This window comes from Eleutherodactylus coqui, chromosome 13 (assembly GCF_035609145.1).
Source record: "Eleutherodactylus coqui strain aEleCoq1 chromosome 13, aEleCoq1.hap1, whole genome shotgun sequence".
Taxonomy (NCBI): Eukaryota; Metazoa; Chordata; class Amphibia; order Anura; family Eleutherodactylidae; genus Eleutherodactylus; species Eleutherodactylus coqui.
The window spans coordinates 119,349,591-119,369,491 of NC_089849.1; the positions used below are offsets into that span (position 1 = coordinate 119,349,591).

The 19,901-nt window shown below is 44.9% G+C and overlaps 1 protein-coding gene across 2 annotated transcripts in view; it reads right to left on the reverse strand.

Annotated features, from left to right (window-relative positions):
* Nucleotides 1-19,901, reverse strand: part of RPTOR (regulatory associated protein of MTOR complex 1) — a 412,277-nt gene that overhangs the window by 140,334 nt on the left and 252,042 nt on the right. For both annotated transcript variants that reach the window (XM_066587408.1, XM_066587407.1), the window contains exon 5: nucleotides 241-387. In XM_066587408.1, the coding sequence (XP_066443505.1) occupies nucleotides 241-387 (147 nt within the window). The remainder of the gene's footprint in view (nucleotides 1-240; nucleotides 388-19,901) is intronic.

Here is a 19,901-nt window from a genome sequence, read left to right on the forward strand (position 1 = left end):
CGATTAGATTTACTAAGTAATACAGAGTTAAATTGCCTATGTACAACATCTGCTAGGAAAACTCTCAATGGAAGCCCGAGAGATCTCTAGAAAAAGCGCGGTTATTAGAACTAGCTGGAGACACCAGCTGCGTAGTATAACAAGTTGTAATGCATGGTCTGGAGGTGCAAATGGAGCATAGGGGAGGGCTGGTATATCCAAGTCTAAAGCATATACCATTAAGTTCATATTCATTCTTACCTCCAGCTCCTGTTCCCTCTGCAGAGCAAACTGCTTGAAAGACTTGACGATGAGTCCGGCATTGGAACAGTCGTACACAAATATGGAGGGGCTACCCATCCAGGTCTGTAGGTCATATATGGACAGAGGGATGTACTGGGTGTAATTCTGTAAACAAAACAAGAGAGTCTGACGTTAGAAACCACAACAGACAGAATGTCGTCAACTTTGATTACACGTGATGTGCGTTCTGTGTACAGGTTACAGATTTAAAGCCGTTGCTCAGTATTCGAAAAACATGGCTGCTTTGTACCTTAAACCGTGTCACGCCTGTTCTTGAGTGGTGTCTGGGGTTGCAGAAGAGAATGGGCATGGGCAGCAATACCACATACAACCCGTTGACAGGTGTGATGCTGTTTTTGGAAGAGAACAGCCCTATTTTTCTAATATTGGAGACCCCTTTAGAAGACTTTAACCCAAAGCATGTTTTTAGCCAGAGTAGCATTTTCTTCTAAAATGTTCTATGCCCTCATCGTTAGGTTACTAAACACTTAAACTCACTTTGTTATGTGTGGTTCTTGGAAGCTGGGATTACAACAAATATCACCAGAGTTACGGATACGGCAGCAAGCCTTCCCAGACCCCTTCACCTGCCTGATTATCCAAAAATACAGGCGAAAGCTCTCCATTGTGTAACACCAAATTATGTCACTAAGGACAGGGGGGACAACTTGCTAGTTCCGTCTCTGGGTCTCATGGAACACATCAATATGTATATGTGGAGAGATTTCATAATGTAGCATTCATTCACTACATCAGTGCAGCTGAAGATCTGCGAATGTACTTGTCTGACTATGACGAATGACAGTCAATATAATCAATGTCAGGTAAAAGACTGGCTAACACAATCTAAAGAGGTTATGTACGTTGTCATGGTAAGTCAAGTCAATCAATACAGCGTTAGGAGTCAACAAGTAGTCAGCACTTTATATTATATAATCAACATGTTCAAGTAGTAGCAACCTTCCCTATCAGAAGAGCAAGAGCAACAGTTTGCTTATTCCACGTCTGACAAAATATCTCCTGCCTTCTGCGTCTTACTACCATGTTTCCCCGAAAATAAGAGTGTCTTATATTAATTTTTGTTCAAAAAGGTTTAACTTTTTTTACATGTAAAGTTGACTTTTTAAATTACCTGTTAGCAGGGCTTAATTTTGGAGTAGGGCTTATATTTCAAGCATCCTCAAAAAGCCTGAAAAATCATTTTGCAGCCTTAAAAATTCTGGAAAATAATGCTATGTCTTATTTTCAGGGTATGTCTTATTTTCAGGGAAACTGGGTAGTATGAGAACCCTCTGATTAACACCTCTATATTTTTGGTACAGGCCAGTGTTTGACACCAAGACAGGAATCTAAAACTCATACGGCTGGCAATCTAAAGTAGATCCACAGCAAATTATGATTGTGTCACATACCAGGACCTGGGAAGTTGGAAAAATGGACAATTACAAGCATTTCAGACGTGCATTCGTGTGTTTTCCATGGGGAGAATAGAGAAAGCTGCTGTTAGACAGTCCTGGCAGCATCTTAGGGCTTTTTTTTTTTTTTTTTTTTTTACACAAAATAAAAAAACAATTTTTATGGTATCTGGAATTTTAAACCTTATTCTATAGACCTATTTTTGTACCGCTAATTCCGATAATTTGATCCATTTGGTCTAGGAGCTCTAGTTTTTTAGATATTCCTGACATTATCTATTCTTTTTATACTTTATTTTCCCGCTAGCATTTGCTTACTATTAGTAGATATGATACATATCGCCACCACTGCACATCAAACTTAGGTTGATGAAACAATGTGTAAAAACACTGAAAAGAAATAGAATGTCTTTTGGCTACAAATATAGAAAATTGATAACAGCTGATTGCTCAATTCTAGAAAGCTAGAATTCAGCGATCAATGACTCGTGCACAAAAACCGCGCGATGTCCCTGCATTTAGACGGAACGAGAATCGCTCAAAAGACGGCTTTGAGTGATTTTTGAGCAATTCTCGTTGTGTCTAAAAGGGCCTCATCACTTGCTTTGGGGAGTCTGTGGGCCCCCCATACACATACAATAGATGGCTAATCCTGTTGTGAAAGTTGTAAAAGTCGCTTCTATCAAGCTTCTAGACCTTTCGGCATTATTCTTTGCTTATATATGGAATGTCTTATTTCCAAGGCTCTGAGACTTTGGAAACGGATCATGTAAGAATTTTCAGCTACTAGACATGATTATGCAATTATGAATGCAAGCACGTGCACCAACTGTAAACTTACTATGATTCGCTATGAAATGCTCGTTGAATTATGACTGGATATTGATGGGCACAGGCAGCTCATGATCAGCTGCTGACAAGTGCTGAATGTTTTGCTATATAAAACTAAGCAGTAATTAAATGCTTCAGAAGAGCTTGGAAGCATCACTTGAGTGTTCTCACTGTTTTCTTCTCTGATGCATTGAATAATAATTAGGCATACCTGATTGATAAGGCTATGATACCCATTGATCACCTAAATTAAGTACTCCAACACTGTTGCAACTGGAAGGTTCAGACAACTTTTACCTAATGTATATGGAGGGCCTTTACAGACAAATGTGGACTAAAATGTGTATGGCTATGTCAGCAGAACAATTGATCCCCAAAGAGTCAATCCATGATCAACCCATTTTTATCTAATGTATATGGCCACTTTTCAAAAGGGATTTCCAAGTCCTTATTGAGGTATGGAATCTATTACAGGGAAATCCTATGAGTGGCAGGCAAAAGACATTAATGAGACTACTACCAAAATCCCTGCAGTACCATGGAGCAGACAAACATTGTAGGCAGTCTATGCGGTAAAACGGCAGTATCCAGCAGCATCCACTTATCTGACTCCTGATTTGGAGTGACTTTCAATCCCAGGGATGTCAGAAAGGAGGAGGAGAGGAATAAGCCAGCTGGAGGTGAAGTGATCCAATGAGGCTGTAGGAGACAGGAGAAGCTAGGCAAGGTGAAGATTTGATAAGCTGACTGACGGGGAAGGAATAGGCAGGTATGGAATTTTTTTTTCTTTAAAGGGGTTCGGACATTAAAAAAAAAAAATTGTACTCACCTTGCCTGGCTAGGACCGATCGCCAGGCATGTCCCCTCCAGCCGGCATCTTTTTATGTGGCTTGTAGAAGCAGAGCAGGAGTGGTCAAAATGACCGCTCCTGCTCTGCTCCGTCTGTCAGTCACTTCCGAGGTGAACGGACGGGCCGCCCACAGCAAGCATGTCACAAGCAGTGCTTGCTGTGGGCGGCCCGTCCGTCCTCGCTGAACTCCGAGATTCTGCGCGTGCGCAGTGGAGACGCAGCCCATCCTGACTCCTGTCAGAGGGCACCTCTCCACTGCGCATGCGCGCGATCCCGAAGCAGCGCGGCTCAAGGAGGAAGGGCCGCGCCTGCTGGGAGATGACCCCCCCCCCCCCCCCCGATGTCAACAACAACAGGAGAAAACGTAAGTACGAGGTTTTTATGTTTTAGCAGCCATTAAATCGTGGGTTCCCTGTGTCCATTAGGCAGACCAGGTATGTGATTTAGGTTAGACTTTTTTGTTGTACTTGGGCTTTTGGTGGGCCACATACCATATAGTTGTTTATTTGAAAATGCATAAATGAATTCAAATAGAAAAATAAAAGTCCCGATGACCTTTTCACTGGTGGGCAAACATTAGGCACCTGATGTTATTCACGTGTCTGCTGGGTTTTGCAGCAGCAAAAACTAAATCTGTCATGGCTTGAATAAGATGAAGTGACTAGTAGTGGGCTCTGGAATAAGCAAAAGCAAACTTTGATTAATTACGCTGAGCTTCCCACACACACCAGAATCAATGGGATGAATAGCATAAAACACAAATATATTGAGATGCTTCCAGTCTACACTACAGACTTTCAAAACCCCTCACTGCATTGTCCTGAGTTTTCTGGCGGATTCCCATAGCAGTGCAGAACCAAAGCCCGGCGTTGCCAAATATGTCATAACTAGAGATGAACGAGTATACTCGCTAAGGCACATTACTCGATCGAGTAGTGCCTTAGCCGAGTATCTCCCCGCTCGTCTCTAAAGATTCGGGGCCGGCGGAGAGCGACGGGGGAGAGCGGGGAGGAATGGAGGGGAGCTCTCCCCCCCCCCCGCAACTCACCTGTCACCCGCACCGCCCCCCGAATCTTTAGAGACGAGCGTGGAGATACTCGGCTAAGGCACTACTCGCTCAAGTAATGTGCCTTAGCGAGTATACTCGCTCATCTCTAGTCATAACCTATAGGATTCGAAGTAGAAATCATCGAGTTCAAAATATATGCCGTAATCTAGTGTGCCCATAATAAAGAATATAGAGCTGACTTGATAAAGTCACAGTAACATGGTCGGCACTAATTGCACTGGGTCACACTGTGTAGGTAAACACAATTATCTCTGACAAGGGGAATGGTAACACCCAGTGTTCAATTTATTCATATATTTCCAGGAGAAATAATAAGAAATGGCAAAAAACAGGAGAGGCAACAGATCCACATACACCTAGTCATAGTTTAGTGTGCCAAAAGTTAGAGCAATTGGCAAAAGTTAAAAAGGAAACCTATCATCTTCCTACAGCACCATAAACTAAGTTATGGTGCTGTTAAATGAGGTAACAGTTGATTAGGCTGAATGAAGACAAAGTCCATCTAGTTCAGCCTGTTTCAACTCCCTTGTTGATACAGAGGAAAGCAAAAAACCCCAGAAGGCAGAAGCCAATTAGCCCATTCGGGGGAAAAATTTGTTCCCGACTCCATAATGGCAGTCAGACTAATCCCTGGAGCAACCTCTGATAGTTCCTACTCAAGTGTAATACCCGGAACTACAACCCTGTGGGTCACCTAATGTCTATGTCCTGTAATATCATAGTGCTCTAGAAAAAAAGTCTAGTCCCCTCTTAAACTCCTCCATCACCCACGTGCTCAGGCATAGAGTTGCACAGTCTCACTCCTCCTACAGTAAAGAACCCCCTTCTGTGTTGGTGATGAAACCTGCTTTCTTCCAGACGCAGTCCTGGGTATAAACAGATCATAGGAGAAATCCTTCTATTGTCCCTTAATGTACTTATACATACTTATTTGATCACCCCTTAAACGTCTTCTTTACAGGGTAAATAATTGCAATTTTGATAGCCTCTCTGGGTATTCCAGTCCTCCCAATCCATGTATTAATATAGTTGCCCTTCTTTGAACCCCCTCAAGCAGTGTAACATCTTTCCTGACCACCGGTGACCAGAACTGTACACAGTATTCCATGTGAGGCCTGACAAGTACCTTATATAGTAGAAGAATAATGTTCTCGTCCCTCACCCCTATACCTCTTTTAATGCACCCCAAGACTATTTGCTTTTGCAGCAGATAACTGGCATTGGTTACGCCAGTTAAATCTACATTCCACCAGATCTTTTTCCATATCACTTTTCCCTAGCAGTGCCCCATTTAGTGTATATTGGTGACATCCGTTTCTCCTGCCCATGTGCATAACCTTTCATTTATCAACATTGAACTTCATTTGCCATTTTTCTACCCAAGCCCCCAGCTTATCTAGGTCCTTTTGTAGCCGTACGTTGTCCTCCGTTGTATTAATTATCTTGCATAATTTTGTATCGCCTGCAAATATTGATATTTTACTGCACAGCCCCTCTATCAGGTCATTGATAAATATATTGAACAGAATGGGCCTAATACTGAGCCCTGTGGCACCCCGCTTGCAACAGTGGCGCAATCAGAGTACAAACCATTTATTACTACTCCCTGTTTTCTATCTCTGAGCCAGTTCTTCATCCAGATACACACGTTTTCGTCCAGTCTGAGCTGTCACATTTTATATATTAACCTGTTATGCGGTACGGTGTCAAATGCTTTAGAGAAATCCAGATATATGAGATCAATAGACTCTCCTAGGTCCAGCTTAGTACTTATTTCATTGTAGAAACTGATCAGATTGGTCAGACATGATCGACCCCTCATGAACCCATGCTGATGAGGGGTTATACTGTTGTTATCCTTGAGGTATTCTAGGATGGCATCTCTCAGAAACCCCTCGAATATTTTTCCAGTTGTTGAAGTAAGACTTACTAACCTGTAGTTACCAGGCTCTCTTTTGGACCCCTTTTTGTATAGTTGAACCACACTGGCAATGCGCCAATCCAGCAGTACAACCCCGGGTGTTAAAAGTGTCCATAAATATAAGAAATAGTTGTCTAGCTATCACATCACTTAGTTCCCTTAGAGCCCTTGGGTGTATTCCATCTGGGCCCGGCGATTTATCAATTTTAATCCTCTTTAGCTGGCTCTGTACTTTCTCCTGTGTTATTCCCCTGCATCTCATGTAACATTTCCTTTTTGCTCGTGAATACACTTTGATTTCTCTTGCATTATTTGTTAAAAGGCCAGTGCTCTCGGTGCAAATCCTTTAGCTGTTAATATAAATGAAGAATAGTTTAGGGTTGTATTTGCTCTCTTTGGTGATCAGTCTTTCTGCCTCCTCCTTAGCAATCTTGATCTTTCCTTTACATATTTTGTTTTTTCCCTGCATGTTTTTAGCGCTTCTTCGCTGCCTTCTTGCTTTAGTAGTTTAAACGCTTTTTTTTCCTGGTTTATGGCCCCCCTTTTCTTTTTTTTTTTTAAAGGATATAAACTGCTCACGAGGTTTTTAGGAGGTTTTTAAACCTTTCCTATTTGTTGCCTGTACTGATATCTGAGGCTGTTGTCCTAGTTAATGTTACCGATAGTAGTTCTGAGCTGATCGAATTTTGCTCTACCAAAGTTTAGTTTTTTTGTCGCTCCCTGATAAGGTTTCTTATTAGATGACAGCTGAAAAATTTATTATATTGTGGTCACTATTTCCCAAGTGCTCTCAGCCAGCACCCCCATTATTTGGTCCAATTTGTTAGTTAGTACTAAGTCCAAAGTGGCCCTCCCTCTAGTTGGTTCCTGCACAAGTTGGGTAAGGTAGTTATCTTTAATTGTTCTCAAGAACTTATCACCCCTGTGAGATTTGCAGGTTTCATTTTCCCATATTATATCCGGATAATTAAAGTCCCCCATAATCATTACTTCATTGCAGTTTGACACCTCTTCTATCTGCCCTAATAAGGTTTCCGTTTCTTCTGTTGCTTTTGGTGGCCTATAGAAAACCCCTATCAGAATTCTGTTATTTTTTTCTCCCAGTATATCTACCCACAGAGATTCCACGTGTTCATCTCCTGCACTTATATCTTCTCGTAGCCTCGGCATTAAGTAGGATTTAACAGACATACATACCCCTCCCCCTTTCTGTTCCCCACGGTCTCTTTTGAAGGGATTATAACCCTGTAAATTCACCGCCCAATCGCACTTACCATTAAGCCATGTTTCCGTTATTCCAACTATATCATAATTTTCATCAGTCATTCTTGCTTCGAGCTCGTCCACTGTGCCGATCAGACTTCTTACAATTTATACGGTTGTTTTTGTTCTTTAAATTCATTTTGCTACTAATGGTACTATTCGCTGTTCTGTCATTTTTAACTGTACTAAGCCTACCCCCTGCTTGACCCACATTCCCATTACTTGGCCACAGGCCGCTATCTACACTGTGTACCCCCTCGTTTCTGTTTTTGCCCTCCCCCCAGTCCCTAGTTTAAACACTCATCCAGCCTTCTAGCCATCTTCTCCCCCAACACAGCTGCCCCCTCCCCATTAAGATGCAACTAGAGATGAGCGAACGTACTCGGATAAGCACTACTCGTCCGAGTAATGTGCTTTATCCGAGTATCTCTCCGCTCGTCCTGAAAGATTCGGGGTGCTCCGCTGCTGACAGGTGAGTTGCGGCGGGGAGCGGGTCAGAGCGGGCGGGAGAGAAGGAGAGAAAGATCTCCCCTCCATTCCTCCCCGCTCTCCCCTGCAGCTCCCCGCTCCGCAGCGCGTCCCGAATCCTTCAGGACGAGCGGGGAGGTACTCGGATAAAGCACATTACTCGGACGAGTAGTGCTTATCCGAGTACGTTCGCTCATCTCTAGATGCAACCCGTCCCTACAGTAGGTGAAAGGGAGCCGGTTGATATATATAATTTTTTTTTACTCACCCACTCCCTGGTTATGGCAATGTCACCCTCTTAAGTGCACATGAAAATCTGTCCCTTTTTTGATTGTGTGCACACGCTCTCCCATACAAGTCTATTGGTGAGCACGGGAATGGCAAGCTGAAAACGATCACACTTCGGTGCACCACATGATCTTCAGCGGGTGACAGTGCTGGAACCAGGTAGCGGGCAAAAATAAAAAATACATTACCCGGCTCGGCTTCTCCCAAACAGCACCATAAAACTTAGTTTATAATGCTGCAGGAGTGTGCCAGGTTCTCATTAAAGAAATTACCACAAATGACTTATCACCTATCTGTAGAGTGGATTATAAATGTCTGATTGATGGGGTTCTCACCGCAGAGACCACCAGACATCCTGAAGAGGAATCCCAAGTCCCTCCCCCCCTCCTCCTCACTGTAGGTATCCCCCCCCCCCCCCGTTGTGGTAGGGAGATTGAATGGAGTGGTGGTTGCGCAGGTGAGGTGCTGCTCCATTTATTTCCAATGGGGCTAACGAAAATAGCCAAGCGCTTGTACACAGCTATGTCAGTCCTCTTGAAATGAATGGAGTAGAGCCAGACATGAATGGCCGTTGCTCTATTTAGTCTCCACATTACCGCGGATGGGTGCAGCAAGCCACAGTGGCAAGCAGAGAGGGGCATGGGACCGTTCTTCTTGGGACAGGTGGGGTTTCAACGGTGAGACCACCAATCAGACTTCTCATGTATCCTACTGTACAACCCTAATGTGGTGATGAAACTGAAAGGGAGGAGACATGAATTAGATATTAGATACAACTTTCTGACAGTGAGGGTGATCAATGAGTGGAACAGGTTACCACGGGAGGTGTCGAGTTCTCCTTCAATTAAAGTATTCAAACAAAGGCTGGACAAATATCTGTCTGGGATGATTTAGTAAATTTTGTACTGAGCAGGGGGTTGGACCAGATGAGGGTCATCTAAACCCTGTAAGCAATATTGTTCCTTTTCTTGTTTTTACATACAAAATATTGCAATTTTTCTTTACTATTAAAACCTCTGTTTTTGCAAAAGTGATAAGAGGCTCGGTCGGCTATACTGGTTGTCAATTGATTTGCTCACTTTTTAATCACTTCTAGGAGAGAAAACCTCTGTGAAGTCCAGTATGCACTAAAGAACAAAGGCTCCCAGAAGCAAAGTAGGAGTCCAGAGAACTTTCTGGATGTTATATTATGGGTCATGTGTATTAGGACCCTACGATGCTTCTAAAAGGTGTGTGAAAACCAGGGCTTCTGGGGATAAACTGAAAGAATAGTACACTATAAGCCAAAGATTTGGATCTCTACTTACTGAAGGTTTACGGTGCCCATACACATTAAATGAACATTAGCCAAACCCAACGACTGTGGAGACTCGATGACCTTATAATGTGTATGGGGGTGTCCTGACTGTACCTGACAGCAGATGTTAGAGAGCAAAATTGGGCAAGATTGCCTGGTAGGCTCCATCGACTAGGAAGGCCGCCTGCAGACGGGCGGGTCGGATCCGGCTGCGAGAATTCTCGCCGCGGGACCCGACCCCAGCGCCTGCAGGGAGGAGCGCGTACTCACCCGCACCTGGCGGCCCCGGCTCTTTCATGTGCCGGCTGCCGATCAGCCGGCACATGCGCAGACTGGAGCCGGCGGCCGGGTGAGTGACGTTTCTGTGCGAGGCTCTGCGAGCCCCGCACAGAAATAGGACATGCAGCGGTTTGTTTGCCGCGCGGCCAAACCGCGGCCGTCTGCATAGGAGTGCGTATTGTAATGCACTCCTATGCAGGCTTTCAGTGGCGGAAATCCCGCGGATAATCCCGCCGCGGGATTTCCGCCCGTGTGCAGGCGGCCGAAGGGTTAACTTCTAGGATGTTGTGTAATAAACAAGAACATAATCTGATTACCTATCCTGAAGCCTCTTGCAGGCAGGGTGAGATTAGTTTGCAATAACCAGTCTCTTAAGAGACCCTGAAGCAGCATTTACTGTGATTTTCAAAGAGCTGAAGACGTTGTACGGCATAGACTTCATGTCATCCGGGAAATCACAGAAGGGAAGAGAGGCTGAGATACAGGAATGGGGCTGGAAGACTGGGAGAGAGCTGGATAAAGTGGGATTTACAGTCACAAGAAATGCAAACACTGGAACACACTCACAGACAAATTGCTTCTTGTATTATATTAAAAGGGGTTGTCTCGCGGCAAACATCAAAATTTTACATTACCCCATTCCCCCTGTCACCCCCCTGGCATAAAATAGCAATTTAAAGCGGTTTTTACGCCGCTTGCTACTCACCGATGTGCTGAAATGTGAAGTTTTAAAAATCTTCTGCCTAAAGATGGCCGCCGGTCCTTTCCCAGGGATGCACTGCGGTTTTCTCCCATGGTGCACCGCAGGTCTTCTCCCATGGTGCACCATGGGCTCTGTGCGTTCCATTGCCGATTCCAGCCTCCTGATTGGCTGGAATCGGCACACGTGACGGGGCAGAGCTACGATGACGACGCGGTGACCAGCTCTCTGGCACGAGCGGCCCCATTCACCAGGCAGAAGCACAAGACTGCGCAAGCGCGTCTAAAAAAGCAAGAAGCCAGCGAAATTAGACAGATCCATGGCGACGGGGACGCCAGCAACGGAGCAGGTAAGTGAATAACTGCTGTATGGCTCATATTTAATGCACGATGTACATTACAAAGTGCATTAATATGGCCATACAGAAGTGTATAACCCCACTTGCTGCCGTGAGACAACCCCTTTAAGGAAGTGAGGGAAAGAGGAGAAGAGTTGGCAAGTGTAAAACTCCCTGAAGTAAAAAACAATTTACATTAAATAAAACATAATTATCTGAATAACTGCTTAGGAAGCCAAGACGACGCTTCTGGAGTTACAGATCATCTGCATGTACCCACCAAATAGTGGGCATGGTGGATAGATCATCACTTCATACCCTGAAATGTGTAGGTTAAATTTGGGCATTTGCATTAGCAATAGTTACTTATCTTCAGATGTTCTGGCCACACAAATGAACTAAGCAAACCTGTGTCCATGGGATACATCTGGATAAGGGATGAGTGCCCTGTAGGAAACAATGGCAAGCTCTTGTCTAAGACCACGTGTAGTACCTATTTTTACCAGTTATTTGAGGGGACACGGAGATGTGGAAGTTGAGCTATGCACTAGGTAATTTAGACCTTGCTGCACACAGGCAGAAGCACACCTAGTGTTTTGAGCGCCTGTGCACACAAGAACTCCCTACGTTTCAGGAAGGGGTGAGAACTTGTTCCTGACCATTGTGAGACCTTCTTGACTTGTTGCCAAGACTTATCTGTTACAAGAACAAAACACGACATAAAATAGGGTTAATATGAAATGTGTATCTTATTTTTTTTCAACAATTTGGTAAAGATATACCCAGTAAGGCCATTTACATTGCAGCTCCTCAGGTCTGTAGTTATTGGCCTGAGAAATACTTAAAGGGGTTGTCCCGCGAAAGCAAGTGGGGTTATACACTTCTGTATGGCCATATTAATGCACTTTGTAATGTACATTGTGCATTAATTATGAGCCATACAGAAGTTATCAGAAATTTTTCACTTACCTGCTCCGTTGCTGGCGTCCTCGTTTCCATGGAGCCGTCTAATTTTCAGCGTCTAATCGCCAGATTAGACGCGCTTGCGCAGTCTGGTCTTCTTCTTTTCTCAATGGGGCTCCGTGTAGCTCCGCCCCGTCACGTGCCGATTCCAGCCAATCAGGAGGCTGGAATCGGCAATGGACCGCACAGAAGCCCTGCGGTCCACCGAGGGAGAAGATCCCGGCGGCCATCTTCAGCAGGTAAGTAAGAAGTCACCGGAGCGCGGGGATTCAGGTAAGCGCTGTCCGGTGTTCTTGTTTAACCCCTGCATCGGGGTTGTCTCGCGCCGAACGGGGGGGCTGTTGAAAAAAAACAAAACCCCGTTTCGGCGCGGGACAACCCCTTTAATATGATGAGACCTGTGATTCAGACACGCACACTTATGTTACCTGTCCTTTGCTCTTTTGCTTAGTATCTGTGTTCTCGCATGTAGTTCCGTTCGTTTCCTTTATATAGGCGGTGCTCGCCAATTATATTTTGCTCCTATGGAATACGACTTAACACATACATCCATACAACAGCAGTTACATCTTGATCATATGCCTTTCCTCTATGTTGCTTCCGTTTATATGCTTAGGTCATCAAGGAATGTCTATTCATGCCACTATGGATTAAACATTTATATGCAAGCAGGAAGAATCACTTTAGCTTCATCATACGGCTGCCTGTATTCCATGAAGTCATCAAAACGAACATCCGCTGCATCATCTAAGTGATTTGGAGAAGGTAATTATGGATCATCCACAAAGAAAAGCACAAAACAAAGGCCATTCTATATAGAAGCATAGTGCACTGAAGCATGCGCTCACTATCAGGCCCTGAGGGGAAGTGCTCTTCATTTGGGTCACTAGGTTTGGAAGAGTACTTGACATGAAATTGCATTTTCTAAAGCAACACTGCTTTTTGCACAAAGTCAGTATGTAATATAACTACTGAGTGCTTAAAAGGGTTGTACCACTTCTAGCTGTTTCACTGCAGGAAGTAGACAGCTCTGTACATTGCACGGTGGCTGGGATTGGTAGTGCAAGAACTGTGCCTATTCACATCAATAAGATTCAGCCTGCTGTACAAACCAAGGCCACTACGCAATGTACGAAACAGTCTGCTCCCTGCAGCAAAGCAGCTAGAAGAGGGCCAATCCTTTTAATGAGATGCTACATTTGCTTTAATACTGTATTATGCTATAAAGTGTTACAAAATGTATCCTATAGAAGAGGATTCTCAATTCTTCAGTGACAATCCAATGGTTTGGGCCAATGGGGATTTATTCTACTAGTCACTGGACATGAAGCATGCATATCCGCTAACCTTAGATCAAAAAGGGACCAGCTGGGATCCTTTACTGTGATTAGATCAAGCAATATAGGTCCTGATCAGATCATGTATACAAGGCCACACGGGCATCATAAGGTTAAATATTCACAGAAGTCTGGCATCCAATAAAAAAAACCTGATTAAATGTCGAGATTAAGGCAGGTGTTCGTAGCACTCATTAATGAAACACACAGCCGCGGTTCACTGCCCAGCTCCTGCTCACAGGTACAAGGTTTGCCAAATACTCCTGCAGTACTCTGGGCTGTGAATCCTCTATTATTAATGATTTAGCAGATGCTGCAGATGGATCAGTCGTGATCGGCAATTGCTCAACACTTTCTTCTGCTTCTCCTAACAGATGGGAATAATACCATCTTGTTGCGGAGGATGGTTGAGCCATATGTATTTGGATGATAAACACTCTACTGCTCAAATCAGTTATGGGGTCTGTTTGCCACAGGATCGCCCCACTTTGGGATACCGGAATGGCCACCTTACCCAAATTATACTCCAGAAACTGAAGTTTCTCTTCAGATCTGGCTCCTGACAGCCTTTATTTCACAGCACACAAGGAAATTATATACAGTCCACAAAAGCAAATAGCGTTCACAACCCACACTGTTCCGTCACTAACCCCTCCTGGGTCGTCTGGAGGGCGTCTCTTCCTCCGTCAGACTATGTGACAGACCCAACTGGTCCACACTGGACCTCAGCTTGACCTGCCAAGCTGTAACTTCCCCCAGGGTTCTGGCAGGAACAGGCTCAAATGCAACCCTTTTCCTGCTACACCCATCAGGTGTCAACCATTTACTTCTTTTTGCAGGAGTCAGAATGCCGATCTAGCACCCTTTGCAGGCTAGTCTGACACTGCCTTGCTATATATCCCCCATTTAATATAGGCCTCCAGGGTCAAAACTTCAGGCTCGGGGGTCTCTCACCCTAACTGGCACTTTCTCAAGCTCAACTTCTTTATGTTCTCTAACATGAAGAATCTTTCTGTTCGCTTGAGCCTGAACTACCTTCACATTTTCTTCCGTATGTACATCATTTGCAGTAGGAACTTCACTCTGGTCCTCACCTACAGCAGTACTGGCTTTTCCCTTATCCTGCATCTCAACTGAAACAGCAACCTTCTCACTTTCCATATTAGATACTTCACATGGTACAACACTCATCTGTTCAACTGTAGTGCCATTTCTTCAGTCTGCACTTCAGTAGGGGCATGTGCACTTATTTCCACCTGTGTGCCCTCTATCACAGAGATACTTTCATTCGTTTGCACGACCTTATCCAGGACAGGAGTAATTTCTGAGGTCTTTTCCCCAGTCTCTGCCACCTTAGTGGCCTTCTCTGTTTCACCTTCTGCCTTCTCTTTGCTCAACCCCCATCTGTAGCTCAGCTCTCACTTTCTCAATGACTTTCAAAATTTTTATCTCCTTTTTAGCCTAGGTTCACACAGGGCGGATTTGCCGCGGTTCTGCCGCAGCAGATTCGCCCGCGGCAAAACCGCCCTCGGCCGCTAATCTCGGGATTAGCCAGCCATGTGGACGAGGTTTCTGAGAAACTTCGTCCACACGGGACGGCTAATCCGCTGCGGTAAATCCGGTTGAAACCGCGGCTGTGACCGCCGCAGCTTCAAAAGAAGCAGCATGTCTGTTTACTTTCGTTTTTTTGTTTATTTACGTCGCGGCCGCGCTCTCCTCTATGGGAGCGCCGGCCGCAACGGAAAAGCAAGCGGCCGGGCCGCTTCAAAGCCGCCGCGGCTTAAACCGTGGCGGTTCTCCCAGCGGGAATCTCACGGTTTTTGCTGCGGCCAAACCGCGAGATTTCCGCCGGGAATACGCCAAGTGTGAACCCAGCCTTAGAATTCAACAGGATCTTCCTTCTGTTCATTTGTCTGAACTGGGCCCTAGACCTCTCTAGTCTCTGAACCTTATATTCAGCAATATGACCTTGTGATTCCCAGTGTTTCATCTTCACGCCTAAAATCTTAGCAGACTTTTGAAATACCGCTTTCTTCTGACCCCACCTTCAGGGTGCGCATCAAGGTTAGCGCTTCAGCCTCTTTCTTAATATTCTCCAACCGGGTCTCCATTCCTTCTACCGGTTGTTGGAACACACCTTTCAGCTTTTCCCGTATCAGGGTTCTCTTTTCAGCATCAGTCTTGGCGCTAATCCAGTCTTGCATTTCAGTTCGCACCTGCTTGTTAAGCCTTTCTTTTGCAACTTTAGTAAACACTGATTTCCACTCAGTAAGCCACTGTCCACACATCTTTTGTTTCTTCTCTCAGTTGGACACCATCTGACATTGGTGACCAAGCTCCACACTAATGTCTTCTACATCCTGCTGAAGACTGACTGCAAACCTCTCAAGTTCATCATAGACAAAACAGCTGATTTATCGCTTCCACTCCTAGGATTTCACTGTCTTGCTCTTCAACCGTGACCCAGCATGCAGGGTTCTCATCCAGTTTTTCTTCAATCTTACACCTGTGCCTGAATTGTTGCAATCTGCTCAGATTCCTTAGTTTCTGCATCTTCCTCTAACTGCTTGAGGAACACATTTCTCTCATTTTGCATTATCTTCAGGTGTGCACTAAGACCAAGCCTCTGTTGCGTCTCCTCTTGCACCAGTCTCTGAGATTCTTCAGTCTGAGCTTCCAGCTCCACCTGGAGTCTATTCACCTGTTCAGACAGCGCTGTCTGCACTGCCACCTTCAGTGACTTACTTGTAGCTCTTGAAGCTGCATTTCTACTGCATTTCTCTTGCATTCAGATGCACGCTTGTCTTCCAACAACCACTTCACCTTTTGGGTCAGCTCAATACACTCACTTTTCAATGTTTCTTTCACCATTCCAGTTTGCTCCAACTGCTTGGACAGTGCCCCTATAACTAGCGCATGACTGTTCCAGCTCCTGGATTTGAGCTTCATATTCATTCTTTAGCTTCTTTGTCCCGGCTCATCTGTAGCTAGATCACCACTTGCTTATGAAGTGCTTCCTGGTTTTCCTTGTAACCCAGTATGTCTTTCAAGATCTCTACTTGCTTCTCTGCCTGACTGCAAGCAGCCTTCTCCATTTCCAGCTTTTCCTTAAGCTGACTTATCTGCAACTCCAATTCACCATTTTTCTTTGCCAGCTGCATTTTCAACTCTGCAACTCAATTCTGCAAACCTGTAGTTTGATTCCGTGCATCTGTAGAAGCTCTTTCTAACTTGCAACACGTCATCTCCAACTCTTGGGTTTTCATTTGCAGTTTCTTACAGTCCTGTTTATACTGCGCCTCCTGACATACTCTGCGATCAGCCTCATCTCTGAGGTCTTGTATCGCTTCATGGGCTATTGAAAGATATCCATCATACTTTTTCTCACTTCTCATTTATTCTAAGCTCTGTCCACACTGAACATTCTTCTGTTCCAGTGGAAAGATGTACAAAAATATTTTAGGCGCTCTAAAGGACCATACATATTTAGATGTAAATGCAGGAAATTCCTGCTGAATTTATTACAAGATACCTAAAATCGCGGCAAAAACAAAGTGCCAATAACAAATTATGCAATATGCAACGCGTTTCGTCGCCCCTATGGCGACTTTCTCAAGCATAAACATGAATAGTCACATACAGCCATATATATGCAAAAACAAACACTTACATTAAAACACTGACCAATCCTGGTGCATTCATCTGTTCCCTTTAGCATGTCCTTGTGGAAATGCACGCTGAGGCTTGCCGCCCGGTACAGTCCATAGGACTTCCGGGTTGCGGCCACCACGTGAGACGTCATGACGTCCTTTTGAGGAGTTGCATCCCCTTGTTTTTGGGGGGTACAACAAATTTGGGCAAGCTCCTCCCCGGTCCCACGGGGGGTTTATTGAAGGAGTACATTTTTTGTTTCATTGGATCCTGCTGACACGCGTCCTTTGATTCTACGTGCCGACCAGGACTTGGAGGTGTGGAGTGGAAGGGCTCTCCCCTTATGGGAAGCACCCTCCACCTACACCGGGTAAGTCATTTCCAATCTTCATTTTACCATATTGCTTGGTTCTTTTGGATATTCGTAAGAGGGGCGCTGTCCTTATTGCTTTTCATATTCTTCTGTTCCAGCAACACCCAGTGATCAGCTTCCTCCTTAGCCAATCTCTCAAGATGCTCATTCTCCTTTAACCCTTTCCAATCCAATTTGTATCCTGGTTTTCCTAGGGGGCTTACTCTTTTTCTGCCGTTATACAACGGCGCTATCTGCTGGCTAAAGCCAGTACTGCATGAGGTGACACGTTGGATAGGCTCCGACAGCAGAGAGGCTGGCAATATACAGTAAGAGAGTCCAGACGGACATCTTCCAACATCGGAGCTGTACAGCCTTAAATCATAATGTCTTCAGAGGTCAGACAGTGGATTGGAAAGGGTTAAGAGATCTGCATTCTCTGCTTTCAGATGCTCAGCTTCCTGAAGAATACTTTCCTTTTCTTTTAGGAATTTTCCTGTCTGCTCCACTGCTAACAACCTTTGCCTCTTGGCCTCTTCTCCAAGCAGACGCAAGGGGGCCCTTTCTTTTTCCAACTGCACATCATATCTGTTATTAACAGTTTGCCATGCTTCCTCAAGAAACTTTATGTAAGCTTGCATTGCTGCAGATACCTCCTGAATTTTAAACAAGCGTCCTGTTGCAGTCTCACCCTGGACCTCAGGATCTGCCCTGACAACCTCACTTGTCTCACTAGAAGCAGCGTTTCTCTTTTTCTTCTTTGCATATTTAGTACTATCTGTCCTCTCTCTCTCTAAAGGCATAGTACTACTAAGCATTTCTAGTCATACACATAAATATCTTCATTATTTGTTCCCTATTTCACTAGAGGTATATTTGCACTGACTCCCACATGGGCGTTGGCTGCACTCCTCATTGCAACCTGTTCACACTGTGGCTTTATGTAGGGAACATTCCTATCCATATCATACACAGAAAACATCCCACAATCCCCCCCCCCCCCCCCCCCGCACACACATTTCAGGGTTAATGAAACGTTTCTGCAACACATTATCAACAATATGTTTTTTTTTTACTTTTCACCCAATTCAGACACTGCAGTTTTCCGGGCATGCTCCTGCAAGGAAAACATTTCGTTATGCAACAATTTCCACACATCTGGCCTCCCCATTCCATGGAGTCTTCTTGGAATATTTGTCACAGTCTTTTTGCAGGGACACCTCCTGTTGTGCCCTAAAAGGCCTGCAGTTAGCCTCCAACACCGACCAGCGGGGTTTTCACTTTGCCACTGGACATCCGTACATGCATCAGTCCGTCTGTAAACACCCCCAGCATTGCTCTTTTTGGTTGCCTCCAGCACCACCCGCCATCTTGACTTCAGTCCAGAAATAAACACTGCAACAAGTTCACCAACTTGCCTCCTGCAGACGTCCTCTTCACGCGTTGCTGTTTGTGTGCCACTCCGGATTGTGCCAGTGCATCCTCCACCATATGTGGCAAGTTGGGGTCCATTTGCCACAGGATCGCCCCACTTTGGGATACCGGAATGGCCACCTCACCCAAATTATGCTCCAGAACCGAAGTCTTTCTTCAAATCTGGCTCCTGCGAGCCTTTATTTTACAGCACACAAGGAAATTATATACAGTCCACAAAAGGAAAAAGGATTCGCGACCCACAGGGTTCTGTCACTAGCCCCTCTTGAGTCGTTTGGAGGGCGTCTCTTCCTCAGTCAGAAGATGTAACAGACCCAACTGGTCCACACTAGACCTCAGCTTGCAGCCTGTCCTGAACTGCCAAGCTGTAACTTCCCCCAGGGTTCTGGCAGGAACGGGCTTAAATGCAACCCTTTTCCTGCTGCACCCATCAGGTGTTAACCCTTTACTTTTTGCAGGTGTCAGAATGCCTATCTAGCACCATCTGAAGGCTAGTCTACTACACAAGTAACATAGCAACATAGTATGTTAGGCTGAATGAAGACAATGTCCATCTAGCTCAGCCTGTTTTAACCCCTAGTTGATGCAGAGGAAGACAAAAACCCCAAGAGGCAGAAGCCAATTAGCCCATTGCGGGGTAAATTCCTTCCGGATTCCCTAATGGCAATCAGAATAATCCCTGGATCAACCTTTGATAGTTCCTACCTAAATATAAGACCTGGAACTACAAACCCACTGGCCCCCTAATGTCTATATCCTGTAAAATCCTTCCGCTTGAGAAAGACGTCTAGTCCCCTATAAAAACCCCTTAATGGATTTTGCCATCACCACATTCTCAGGCAGAGAGTTCCACAGTCTCACTGCTCTTACAGTAAAGAACCCCCTTCTGTGTTGGTGATGAAACTTGCTTTCTTCTAGACATAGCGGATGCCCGCTTGTTACCGACGCAGTCCTTGGTATAAACAGATAATGGGAGAGATCCTTGTATTGTCCCCTCATGTATTTATACATAGTTATTTGATCGCCCCGTAGCCGTCTTTTTTCCAAGATGAAAAGTCCTAATTTTGATAGTCTCTCTGGGTATTCCAGTGCTCTCCCTCAAGCACTGCTACATCTTTCCTGAGCACCGGTGTCCAGAACTGTACAGAGTATTCCATCGGGGGC